Source organism: Lichenostomus cassidix, chromosome 1Aa, assembly GCF_008360975.1.
Source record: "Lichenostomus cassidix isolate B80296 chromosome 1Aa, HeHo_3.0, whole genome shotgun sequence".
NCBI lineage: Eukaryota > Metazoa > Chordata > Aves > Passeriformes > Meliphagidae > Lichenostomus > Lichenostomus cassidix.
In genome coordinates this window covers 32,492,041-32,506,037 of record NC_139480.1, presented here as the reverse complement: position 1 = coordinate 32,506,037, position 13,997 = coordinate 32,492,041, and the positions used below count along the sequence as shown (strand labels likewise).

The following is a 13,997-nucleotide window of genomic DNA, read 5'->3' as shown; positions in this document are numbered from 1 at the left end:
TTGAGCTGTCATCTTCACTAGTACTGCAGCAACAGCAGCATGTGGCTGCTCAGCAGAGGTTGGTGAATAGAAGAACCTTCAATTAAGGAGCAAAAGCTCATTATGTTATGAACTGCCACATTTGCTATCGTTTCTGCTGAGATGGCCAAAGACAGAGTGCACAGGGCAGCTGACCTATTTGCCTTACTCTTGGATGCAAACCAGGCAAGACAAGATCAAGATCTATTGGTACAGCAGTGAAGGAGGGAATATTTATAATGATGGATTTCCCTTCCTCTTCCCCTAAGAGATAAAGAGACTTTTGTTTTGCTGATATTATCCTAGCACCTTTCACAGGCACTACATTTGTTTAAATTAAAAACAAGAAAGACAGAGACACTGAGCACTTTTCATCTGGTCAGTAGATTTCTGTCAGAATCAATAAAAGGCTGCACAACATATGGAAGGGCATTTTATTAACAGTGGAATTAAGATGAATTTAATAAGAGTGTTTTATGCCACCTTTTGCACTTAAAATATTTCAGTAAGCCATCAAAATAAATTTATTCACATAGCTTTAATAAAGGTTTGACCCAGCAGCAGAAACAATTAAAAAGTCAGCATTTGCCAGCAGTGGTATGTAGCTTATTTTGGCTTTCAGGCTGTTGCTAAATCCTCCTGCTGCTTCCTCCACAATAGTGATGTGTGGCCTGTGAAATGAGCACCGGATTTCAAGACTCAAGGTGCCGCAATCTGTACTTGGGATGGGGGTGGAAGAAAGGAGAAGGCTGGGGGAAGGTCTTTCTTCTCCAATTTTCCAGAACAGCCCAGATCTAACCCCCTGTAAAACTTATCTGTCTCCAACTGTGGAGAGTAAGGAACCCTTTTGCAAAGACACAAGCAGGCACCACCTGCTCTATGGCCTTTCATCCCACTTCTCCAAGCACTGAGGGACATATGCAGCATGAAGACAGGAACTGCTGGGTCCTCTGTGCTCCAGTTCATGCTCTGCTATGACCATCACAGAAAGCACTGTAGCCCCCCTTCCCTCTGAACCTGCTTCAGGACTAAAGGTAGAGGAACAGTCAAAAAGGTTTGCAACTGCCAACTTCATTCCCGAATAGGCCTTCTGGAATTTATTACATTTCATTAAAATTCAGCCATGCCTCATGGGTCAAGAAGATGGGGTCAGACCCTGTAAAAGGGCTTTAAGAGAATTCGGTCAAGCCTTTCCCTGCTCTGCTCTCCTCCGGACTCCCTGACCTGGGCCAGAGCATTGAGCAGGGAGTTCTTAGCCACGGTGCACAAAGCTGCCAGCACCAGACGTGGGCTGCCAGCACCTACCATCCCACAAGAACCTGTTCTCCAGACAGAGCAGAGGGCACCTTCATACCCTGGCCATGCATCCCTTCCCAACACAGCTTCTTTGAAGGAAATCACAAACTGAGATAATTGTTTAGCTTGTAACTAAGAACAAATAATTTCCCCTTCTTAGCATTTGCCAGGGCACAACTCCTCTCTACTCATTTATGCCCAGGTCATGATCAGTGCTGTAGCAACCTATGGTAATGTAGCAGCTAAGTTATGGTAATGTTCATGCCTCTAGTGCCTCACTCCAAGTCTGCACTCTAGACCCATTCAAAGTTCCATCAAATTCCAAGCTCATACATTCCCTAAGTGATCATCTCCTCCACTGTTTCCCAACATATGCTTACTGACTTTCGGGTTCACATTTGCTTCTTAAACATCTTCTTGTCTGTCCTCCCTCAGCTTAGCAATATAGAAAATCTCCTTCCTTTCTGTATGCTGTCATCTCTCCTTTACATCATATTCTTCTCTGAAACCTTCATTACATACTCCTCAGAGAAAAGACAAAGTCAGAAGTTGCTTTTAATTGAAGGGAAAAAAGTGAAGGCAGTCCTTAAAGGAGTTCTCAGTCCTCCTGTCAGACACTCCAATAACTAAAAAAAGTAACTTTTCATGAGAAACTCTAAAACCCAGAAACACCATGCTGAAACTTCATCTTTTCCATACCCAACTAGGCAGAAAATACACTAAGCCTGAGCTGCAGAGGGCTCAGGAATGGAATACAGGAAATTTATGAGCTCCCAGAATTAAAACATTCCTGCAAGAAGGGTGGAAATGGTTTGTGGTGGATCCTTTATGGGAGCAGGAAGGGAATGAAAACAACCTTAAAAGATCCATCAGGGAACACATTAAGCGACTGTCTTTGTGCATGATCTAGGAGCACAAGAAATGTCTCATCCTCCCAGTGCTTCTCAGTGCAAGAATCACTGAGGAGCCTCCACCCAGGTGAGGCAAGGATGCGCACTATCTGTCTCCTGAGCAGATGAGGGAGAGTTCAAAACTCCACCAGAACAAAGACTTAAGAAGAGCGCAAAAACAGAGTAGAAACTCTAGAGTATGTAACAAAAGGCTTCTAGTCTTCATTATAATCCCAAATTCAGTATGTCTCAGGCACTCTTAGAGCAATACTCCCAATGAGATACCTAATAAATTTCATCTTAAACTGCATTAAATAAGGCATTCTAGACTGAATACTATTGCACAAAAGAAACATTTTGAAATACAGTAAAACATCAAATATACTCCCTTTAAGATAATTATGTGTAATTTTTAAAACCCATTCCAAAATTACGATGTTATGTTCTATTATGACAATACAGTGTTCTAATATGATAAGACTAAAAGGCAAACGTATACACAGACATTTATATCATAATGACACATGAATGCTTTCACATACTATTTACTATTGTGATCATATGGTGCATTCTTTCCAGACTCTTTTCAATAATCTTCCTCATAATTGCTGGGAGGCATTTGTAAGATATTTGGGAGATATTTGTAAGACTGTTATAAATTTTAAAAATCTATTTTTGATCCAAATTGATATTTGCATGTTTTTAAAACTTAGCTGGATACAAATGAGTTTTAATTTTTATACCCCAGCCAGTTCTGAGGAACAAGCACATTCATCAGACCCCTTGCACTGCACATTTAAACCCAGAGCAAATTTTTATGTTCAAGATACAAACACCAGAAAATATGAATTTATAATGAAAACATTGACAGGCATTTAACCATAGCTGTATGGGTGATTTATGCTATACAATATCAGTCTTACTTTTATTTTCTTTTGGACCATGTGAACAGACATCTGTAGTAGTACATCTCTGGTGATACACAGTACGGAAAACTATGGGGAAGTTATAGCATACATTATAGAAATTATATCTCTGAACATAGAAAAAGACAATATGAAATGTTTTGTCATACTCAAGTCACACAAAGTTTGACAGCAACTATCATACTTTGACCCCACAAGACTAAGGTCTTTTCTAGACTTTCTGTTGTTAAAGCCATGTCTGGCAAACAGTATGCACACAGATAATTTCGTTGACATGACCAGTTTGAGAGTTCAGAGGAACAAATGCACACAAATAGTTAATGTATGCAAGTGTTTTCAATAGATGCTCCTAAAAGTAATCCTTTATGTTAACAGATTACTGCTAAAAATCCAAGTCTGAGACCCAGTAACTTTCTGTTCACTATTAATATCAATTTTATGAGAAGACATTTTATTGAAACTTAGAATTAACAAAGATTTAATAAAGCAATGAGAAACTATGCTATAGATATTTACTTAATAAAGATTTACACCATATGCCCAGCACCATCTTCATACAGATGCATTGTAGTTTAATCCCAGAAAAGTATGGTTTCCTGCTAGTAGTTATTTAAGTAATTAAACACTACACAACAATTTAATATTACCTAGGACTTTATTATACAGAAAACCCCCCCCCAACCCTAAGTCTACCCCTGTAATTTCTTCATCATTACTTTTACTTAATTTAACAAGCACCATAATTTTCTTTGATCCACAGGAGAAGAAAAGCCAAATTATCACATGCAAAAAATGTGATGTAAGCAGCACAACATTCAAAGTGTTAAAGAAATAAAGGGTCTTTTTAGGAAATGAGAACCCATAATAATTAAAAGACACAGCAAAGCAATATAAGCTATCTTTTTACTTTATAGCTTGGTGGTCTGCTTCAGAAAACATGTACATGGAATCTGCATAATCATGACTTGTATCAGTTGCTTCTTGGTATGCATAAAGCAGCTGAAGTAGTTTTTAGCTAAAAGTTTGGCAGGGATTGTTGTGATTTTGAAGTGGGTTTTTTTTAAGACTTCATTTCTGTGAATTAAATCCAGGCCGGTGCTGAGTGCATCCTACATTTCCAAAGAAATTCAGAGCATTCAACTATTATTAAGTGGGCTGAAGGAGCAACACTTTTGTGTCGCACAACAGACACAACGGAGCTGTACTCATTACTGGCAATGAAGAAACCTTGAACAAATGTGATGGTAGTTTGCATATGGGCAAAGATTGTGCTTTTGCCCAGTACTCACGCTGTTCTTAAAATACTTGTAAATGTTCCTAAGGTCTCAGAGAGTGCTTTCTGTATGAATGACTGACTCCTAGATGGGAAGCTTTTCATATAGCCCTGGGTGTGCAGAACAGCAAATGCCTAGTGCCATCTACTGGGAGTGCCTGCTCCTGGCTCAGACTTGCCACCTTGACCATATGTTACAGGCAAACAGTGCACTAAGTTTGCACACATTGAAACGTTTAGTCCTAACTTCAGACAAAATATATTTTAAAAATACAATTCGAAGAACAGATCCACACTCCAGGGGCTAATATACAAACAGAAAAAGAACAAGTGAAAACACTTCACTAGCACAAGTGGAACTCACAAGTGCTTACAAAATAGTGGTTCAAAGAAGGGACTGGTCATCTCTATCCTAAGATACCTCCCAATAGTATTTAATTAATTTTGGGGGCGGGGGGAAGAAAAAAAAAATCACTTATTTCTGATGTACAACTGTATATTAAATATAAATTATATATTCAATTGTGTTACTTTGTTTCTTACAGGAAGCCTAGAGGTACCATTCCAAGCATAGAAATTGGAACAGTACTTTCAATTAAGTCCTTGTCCTGCAAATATTTAACTGCATAGCATTTAAAACTTTGTTTGAAAGCCCAATTTACTGCTCTGACAGCACTTTGCTTCCTTACTCTGAGCATGGGTTCCGGAAGGTTAAAAAGTCTCATTCTATATGGAATTTGCCAAGAAGGTGGCCAAGGTTCATACCATCCCAGGCTTGGTGGACACGTGGCATGGTGGTATGGTTACAGGACTGCAAGTCACACAGAACTTGCAGTGCTATAATGTGGATGGTGGGAAAAGTTCTAGTCAAAGTGTTATGTATGTTATGTTATGTTATGTTATGTTATGTTATGTTATGTTATGTTATGTTTGTTATGTTATGTATGTTGTTATGTATGTTATGTTATATTATGTTATGATGTTATGTTATAAAAAAAACCATGAGAACTTGGGGTGTTTTCTGTATATTCAGAAGCCCAAATCACAGGGCACTGTGGCATTTAAGCAGATGTTGGTTCTACATCTCTTTCCCATGTTTTATTTGATACATGTTATGCCATTTACTTGCAATCCCCTAAATACACCACACACAAAAAAACAAACCAAAGGCAAAGCAAGCCTATGTTAATTTTTAAGCATCTGGGGAATTTACATTACTCTTAAAATATGTGAATATGTGTTTGTATATTATTCTACTGTTGCAGATGAATTTGGGCTTATATATAAATAATATTTATATATATATATATATAAAAATATTTCTCTATCTCTCTGTAAAGTAGTCAGTCAATGGAACTCAGTCTATTAATGGTCACACACAGATCTAAAGGATGGGAATAAGTATTAGTGTTATCTTTTTATTGCAAAATCTGACTACTGGATTAAGATAGAAAAGCAACTTGACAAAACAGCTAATGCTGTGCTTTGCAAACAGGTACAGAACAGCAAAACCTCCCATGGGCTGTGTGTGTTTCTAGCTGATCAACTTGGAGATCTCCTTTTAAGAGTGTGAACAAAATGGCCAGAAGACTGAGTGCCCCATTTTAAGGTAGACACCAGCAATATGAGCACACATCAAAAGGTGCATAATGAGGGCTAAGGAAATTTGCTTACCCTATATTTTTAGGATTTTAAATCTGGCTCAGCAGCAAATATAACAGGAAACCGAGGTCAAGCTGACACAATGTGGGTTATTCTCTCTCTTCCTCAATATGTGTTTGCAGCTCCTATCAAGGTTAATGGGAGTTTTGTGCACATGTGGGGGAAATGGAACATAAATGCTGCAAAAATTGGACTCAGATTTAGTTCAAATAAAGTCTAATAAGCTTTAGAAAAATCCATCAGCTTGAAAACTGATGTCTTATCACCAAAAAAAAAAACTTTAAAACATCGCCTCCATATGCTTGCTAAGTCTAGGTCTGGGAAAAACTGCTTGTAACATTCTGCACCCTTATGAGCCAGTTATGAGTGCAGTACAAACACCCAAGCTGGCTCATTTTTCAGGCTTCAAACACGCATCAGCCAGGACTGTATCTTTTTTTATTTGGGTGTCAAGAAAATTCCTAGTCATGTTCAAAATTAACTCAGCACAACATTAACTGTACACTAACATTATTATGCTGACATTACAGACTGTTGTTGTTTAAGTGAAACACAAAATACTTAGGTTCAAGGTTTTCATGATATAATCAGTTCATGGAGATGGGGTCTTATGGCACCTTTCCCAGACCTAATGGACAAATCTGGACCTTACATGAAAAGTGCAGCTGCATCTGGGCATTAAATTGCATGTTTCCATTTAGTTATGTAGAGAAGTGTCACTTAAGTAAGGAATATATTCTCAGAGGGATGAAAGAATTAAGTTTTAAATTCTGCACACTTTTAGTACATAATTTTCAGTATAACATATTTTATTTGTAATAAAAATGTGAAAAGAAACACGTGGAGTATAACTATAGTATACTGCTAAAGATTTTGGAAAATATTTTTAAGTCCTATGATTTAATAGCAATCAACAGGTGAAATCCTTTTAGATATCTTCTTTTAAAATTAGGAATGGTATTTAATAAAATATTTTCAATTTAATTACACAGTTTTTGCTAAGAATGAGGAAAATAATATAAAATTTAAATGACAATATTTTGGACAAGGAAATCAGAAAGCATTTCCAAGTTTCTTAAAATTTTGGATGTGAAATCATTCACTCAAGCCAGTGACTTTTACAAAAAAACCCATGCAAATAAACTTCTGCTTCAAAGGGAAGTTTAAACAGAGCAACCCATAGCACATTGTTTCCTGCAGCAGAGACACCCATTCCTACAAGGGCCTTTATTACGCATGACACAACAAGCAGCACCCATTCAACCTGAGGGAAGCCCACAGGCTCGCAGGGCCACTGGCTGGCTCTTTGTCACCAAATGTAGCAGGTTGAATGCAGACATCACTGTGATATCCTCACCAACAAAACCAGAGGCAAAGAACAGGGGCAAGAGCTGAGTAGGGAAGAAAAAAAAAAGAAAAAAAAAAAAGATGAGAACAAATTAAAACATCAAAAATGTTAAGATACATTCATTCACAGAAAAAAACAATACTTAAAATTTTATAAGACCACCACATGGGAGCACAATTCTAAATGCATTTCTCTTAGTATGTTTAACCCATTTCTGCTACCCTACCCCCTAACATTTTGATACATAGTACATAGTATTCAGTAAAACCATTTCATATGCTACAAAGTGAGAGGAACTGGGAATTTTTATAGGGGACATTCACAAGAGCTTTTTTAGATACCCAACTGAGAGCAACCTGGGGTAGCAACCTGGTCACAAGTGCAGACATACAAAGGAAAAACCTTAGGACCTCAGCTAGATAGTAGGAATCCAGCTTGGAACACCCAGGAAACATGCAGGCTTTTTCTATTTATTTTATTTAAACCAAAATCACACTCCTCAACATTTCTGAATGGTGAATGCTGGAAACCAGTCATTGCTAAAAATTGTTCTTTTGATGGCTTGTTTGAGGAATGGGACATTTCATTGAAATAAACTTGCCAGATATCTTAAAACCATGGCTTTTCAAGGGCAGGAAATAATTCATGTTGTAAACTGTCCATGAGATATGTTTAAACAATTTTCCAGCCTGTTCAAATATAGCAAACACAGAGATGGCAGTCACGAGATTTTATTTCAGGAGGGTTTAATGCACAAATACTAATTGTTTCATTCATCCCATGATGGGAAAGAGGAAATGCAGCTGCCTTATAGCCCAATCATGCACAGCCACAGCTCACTTCAGGAGGTTATGTGACGCGGGACTGGAGCCAATCCCCAACCCAAGTCAGTCCAGAAAGTCTCTGGGATTCTCGTGGAAGCAGGATCAGGCCCCAGGTGGCTGTGGAGCAGCAGGGCAGATCTCCCAGCCTCCCCTCAGGCCCACTCTTTGGTCTGTGGCAGCTCAGAACCGCGGGAGGCAGCTCCTGCCATGGCCCACAGCGGGGGCTATCCCAGCGGGGACAAACTGAGCACGGCCTCGTCCCGAAGGACAAGACTCGGCGAGGAAGCACACGTGTACAACACCCCAAACAGGTGTGGACGCCCCGTGCCTGCTAACGTACAAAGTCAGGCTGGACGGAACTCTGAACAACCTGATGTAGTAGAAGTTGTCCCTGCCCATTGCTGGGGCTAGGACTAGGTGGCCTTTAAAGGTCTCTTCCAAGCCAAACCGTTCTAGGATGATTCCGTGACTACACCAAGGACCCAGCCCTCAGCCGTACCCATTAACCAAACCGGTCTGGAGAGCATCTGACAGAAACCTGCCCGTAATAACACGCCTCTCCTCGCTCGTACCCAAACCAAACTCACTGCGAGACCCCCGACACTCCCACGGTGCCCGAGGGCGGCGGGGCGGGGGCCGGCCGGGCGCTGCGGGGTGGGCAGCCCGTGAGCGCCGTCACACACACGCACACGCGTCCCTGTCACAGCGGCAGCGGAGCGGCCTGAAGACCAGCGCCAAGCCCTCCGGAGCAGACCGCCGGAAGAGCACCGAGCTGCGCGCAGCCCCGCCGCAAGCCCGCGTGGTCCCTGCTGCCGCCCCGCCGCCGGCACTGTTCCTCAGCCGCCGGCACTATCCCGCAGCCCCGGGCTCAGAGCTCAGGGCTCGGGGCTCGGGGCTCGGGGCTCAGGGCTCAGAGCTCGGGGCACAGGGCTCGGGGCTCAGGGCTCAGAGCTCGGGGCACAGGGCTCGGGGCTCAGGGCTCGGGGCTCAGGGCTCGGGGCTCGGGGCTCGGGGCTCGGGGCTCAGGGCTCGGGGCTCGGGGCTCGGGGCTCGGGGCTCGGGGCACAGGGCTCGGGGCTCAGGGCTCAAGGCTCTGGCCAGTGCGGCGCTCCGGTAGGCGGCATCGAGCGCCCCCTGCCGGCCAGCAGCCCGCGGTGCCCCGCACGAGTGGCGCCGCCTGGCGGCCGCTGCCCAACACACTCCGGCGAGGTGCTGCGCTGACAGCGCAGACCGATGCCGCCTCCCTGCCCTGCTCCTCTTCCCTCCCTCCCTCCTTCCGAGTGAAAAAAGCTTAAAGGAAATTATTTGAAATTCCCGAAGAATATAAAATAGGCCCTGGCCTCTTGAAAATGACAAGTATTTCAGTGTTCACTAAAATGTTATTTACTCTCATCTATTCATAAAGACTCAGGACATAAAAGTCTTGAAAGCCCAATAAAATATCACTGAGCATCCATGAAAGTACTTTATTGCAGTTAACCTATTTTATGCTTTTATTGCTGATGCTTTGGTAGCTATTTCTATTTGCTCTGTACATTACAGCAATGGCCATTAGTTCTGGTGGCAGGGGAGCTCCTGGTGCCAGGTACTGTATGTACACAAACCCTGCCGCAGCAAGCTTACAGACCCCAGTAAAAATGGCTTGCGAAGAATCAGTAAAGAGAAGTGCAAAGTCAAACTCATTGTAATTAACACATTTGCTTTGGAGATGCTTCACCCCTGCCTGCCAATTCCATGGGTACACAGAACAGATTGAGGGAGAATGGCAGTAACATTGCAACAGGTTCATATCTTCCCTCTGCTCCTTCTGTGGTGCATGCAAACTTGGCCATAGCCTTTAGCAGGCTCAGGTGCCATGGTGATGTCTCTGACTTACTTAAGAGGAATAGCCAAAGCACAACACAAAACATGGGAGGAAGTACAGAGAAGGGCAATGACGCTGGTGAAGTGTCTGGGGCACAAGTCTGACAAGGAGTGGCAGAGGGAGCTGGGGTTGGTTAACCTGGAGAACAGAAGGCTCTGCAGTGATCTTGCCACTCTCCTCAACTACCTGAAAGGAGGTTGTAGCCAAGTGGGGCTCAGCCTCTTCTCCCAGGCAACTCACAGCAGGATGAGGGGACATAGTCTTAAATTATGCCAGAGGAGGTTTAGGTTGGGCATTAGGAAGAATTTCTTCACGAAAAAGGTGACTAGACATTGGAATGGGCTGCCCAGGGAGGTGCCATAGTCTAGTTGACAAGCTGGTGTTTGGTCAAAGGTTGGACTCAATGATCTCAGAGGTCTTTTCCAACCTAAATGATTCTGTGAAAACACCATCCTGGGAATATCATTATTGGTGGTTTAAACTCCCATGTTATGCATGCCTAGCCCTCTACAGGTTAAGCAAAGGCCCCAGGCTGGTGCTGGAAGCACCTGCCTGAGCCCCAAGGGAGCCCAGCCACACTGGCACAGCACCCCACCTTGCCAGTGCCAGGGCTGGGTGGCCTGGGGACTGCAATGCTAACACAACTGTCACATGCCAGAGCCACGGTGAGTACTGCAGCACTGCCCTTCACCACACAAACTTACCACCCCTCCTATCTTTATTGCAGCACTGCAATGTACCACTTTCCTGTAAGAAAAGATGCTACATGAAGAGGTCAGAGCAGAACTCAACAGTTCAGGGAAGGAGAGGATGCTCCCACACATCACTTTTTGGTTTTGTTTTTGGTGGGTTGCCCTTTTTTTTTAACACATGCTGCTCGCTGCACTGCCTGCAACACCCAGGACACTGCTGGCTCCTCTGCAGTTGTCCCTTGGTATCATCAGAGCCCTTGGAGCCCCTTCACCACACTTCACTCTTTAATAGGGCACAGCATGGATCTTCCATCTGTCTGGCTCTCATGAGATGGACACCATGCTCAGCAATAACTTGTAAATTGTAAGTACAGATAATAGAAATACAGCAGTAACTGTGTCATTAGTTGGGTTTCAGAAGCAGTTTTCTAGGATACGCATTGTAACTCCAGGGAAGCTTTCCTTTTAGGATCCTAATGGTGGCATACACTGAAGAACTGCCAGCTTTCAAGAGCTTCTATATTGTCCGTTGTGGACATTCAGAAAACATAAGTTCAGCCCCAAAATTATTAGCTATAAAATAACATAGGTGGTCTGTCAAATTTGTCCTTCGGAAATTAAGAACTTTGTATGTACTCAGGTTGTGTTTTTTCAACCTCTGTCTGCAACTAGAAAAATTTCTTTGGGGGAAGGACAACTTGAGAGATTAAATTCTGATATTACCACATCTTGTTTTTAAGAGCAGTAAGGGAAACATCAAGGGTCTCTGGAGCTCGTAAAACTACTAGTTTAAGTTTTTCCATATTCATTGTTATTCCTGACCACTCAGGTCCAGAATTCCTAAAATTACATGAGAATCCCAGCTCTCACAAGAAAAAATGTGATGTTTTAGCTCTTTACAAGTAAATTAAAAAAACATCCAGAAATTCTTAAGGGAAGACTCAGGGTTTTTTTTCTTGCCCCAGTAATGAGACCTAAGTAGTGTGAGGCTTCTACTTTTTGCTCCAATTTCCCTTCCCCCCGCCCCAAGTCTCTGGCCTCATTTGGAGGGCAGGAAACAATTAAGAGATAGGCACACACTAGTCAGAGAGCCAGGTTCCCAGGCTCTTGTCAGGAATTCCTATGTCACTGGAAAAAGCTAAGAGAAAAAAAATTGCCACACTGAAGAAAGCCAAACAACTAGAAGTTAGAAAGCAGTAAAGGCCTGTGAGTCTACTATACTCAAGTGTTACATTAGCAGTTTAATTTTTTACCAGTATTTGTTTTGTAAAGTGTTTTTTTCAGTCTAGCACTGTTTGAGCAGTTGTTTTGCAAAGGGTTTACTTATTTATTTTGACACAAAGCAAACTATAACCAAATTTTGCCCCGACAAAACTTAGTGACTTTGTATATATATTTATTTCAGCTTTAACATTTGGATTTTTTTTTTTATTTGGCTTTTGCTCACCTAAAGCTGCTGCCAGTCAAGAGTCAGCAGACAGGACAGATCAAGTCTCGGGAACTGCAGGAACAAAAGGTGCCGCCTAAAGAGAGAACCACATGAGCAAATGTTTCAGTAGATCATGTCTTTCTGCGTCTAAACAATTATTTACTCCCTAGTCATTTTCCCTTACGCAGTCTGTGTTAACACCAAAGACCTTGGTCTTCCCTGCTCTCTGCATTGCACTTGGTGGCTTTAAGGGACTTTACTGTTTGCAGATGAATGTCTCAGGCTTGTCATGGTGTGTGCTACAGCTGGGGACAAAGGCAATGTTGAATATCTTGTAGGAGATGTTTAATAAACCATCACAAATATCTTGTAAGAGATGTTTAATAAACCATCACGAAGCTGCCAGCTGTGGCTTGAGACTGCAGTACAGGGGGCGGATGACTGCTGGTTATTTATCAGCAAAAGAAGGAGGGAAGAGTTCCAGTTTCTTTTCCAATCCAAAATCTCTAATCCTGAAACTAGCACCCTTTGCAGTGCTCAAAGTATTCTCACACTTACATACCTCACTACCTGGGGCCAACCAACCCTTCTGTCCTAGCCTCCCAACAGCCTGAGAAAAGCATGAGGAGGCAGCCTTCAGCCCTCAAAAAAACCACACATCCTATGAATATGCATTTGTGCTTTATAATTATATTTTTAGATAATTGCATGCTTCAATGCACCACACTGTATTTGAAGGAATTGGCACAAATAAGTAAAGGTAATTGACAGAAGTTTGGGAAAGAGTAATTTAGATTAGGTATTAGGAAGAAATTCTTCAGTGTGAGAATAGTGAAGCACTGCAACAGGTTGCTCCGAGAAGCAGAGAATGTCCCATTCCTGGAAGTGTTCAAGGCCAGGTTGGATGGGGCTCTGAGCAACCTGGTCTTGTGGAAGGTGTCCCTGCCCACAGGGGTGTTTGAACTAGATGACCTCTAAGGTCCCTTGTAACCCAAGCCATTCTGTGATTCTATGAAATTTACCTTTAAAGAGACATTTTAGGCTCTGGATTTTCATCTGCTTGTACATCTATTGATAATGCAAAACAAGTGTCTTCAAAAATTTGTGATTTACTATTTGCTATTAAAATATGTTGCAAAAGCTCACTGTCTGATGAGAATAAAATATTTTAATCATTAACAGCTAGGATAATGATAAAGATGATTCCAAATTTAAGCTTCTCAAAAACTTATTGAACAGGCCCAAGACATTCTAAATGAAATTAATTGCATTAACCTTACTGGTCTACAGAAGTACTATAGCATTTAACTTGCATGGTTGTCTGCATATACTCCCCCCTTATACAATATTTGCTTCTCAATTACAGCCACAGAAATCTGAAGTATTAGACCTGAATTCCCACTTCACTTGTAAGACTCTCAATTAAAGCATGTTCTCTTTAGCTGTTTGTGCTGGAATGTGCAAACCGAATGGCAATCCTGTCTACTTTTAGGAAGTTTACATTGTGCCCTGATAAAAGAGGTAATTACTGCCATACCTTGTAATATTTGAGTGGAACACCAGGAAACATCAAGCTTTAAACTGGAAGTTAGTATTACCATTAGAAGTGAGCCTAAACAGTGAAGTTCAAAACCTTTTTGTTTTCTTGAATTTCACATATTCCCTTATACTGGATTTTGCTTTTAAACCCTTCCCAGAGCAACTGAAACTCAAACCTAAAAACCTTCGTGCAAAACACACAGCCTGACACATGAGACATTTTCAAGTATCGGTTT

The 13,997-nt window shown here is 41.8% G+C and overlaps 1 protein-coding gene across 9 annotated transcripts in view; it reads right to left on the bottom strand.

The window, feature by feature from the left end:
• MSRB3 (methionine sulfoxide reductase B3) overlaps positions 1 to 13,997 on the bottom strand; it is an 83,299-nt gene that overhangs the window by 55,706 nt on the left and 13,596 nt on the right. For 3 of the 9 annotated variants that reach the window (XM_085044440.1, XM_085044448.1, XM_085044455.1), the window contains exons 2-4: positions 12,241 to 12,316; positions 7,330 to 7,456; positions 3,128 to 3,199 (exon numbers count right to left, since the gene is read on the bottom strand). The exons of 1 other annotated variant lie outside the window; for it this stretch is intronic. In XM_085044440.1, coding sequence (XP_084900566.1) covers positions 3,128 to 3,199; positions 7,330 to 7,405 — 148 coding nt within the window. In that variant the 5' untranslated portion in view covers positions 7,406 to 7,456; positions 12,241 to 12,316. The remainder of the gene's footprint in view (positions 1 to 3,127; positions 3,200 to 7,329; positions 7,457 to 12,240; positions 12,317 to 13,997) is intronic. 5 more of the 9 variants (XM_085044488.1, XM_085044464.1, XM_085044432.1 and 2 more) reach the window with 3 other exon arrangements.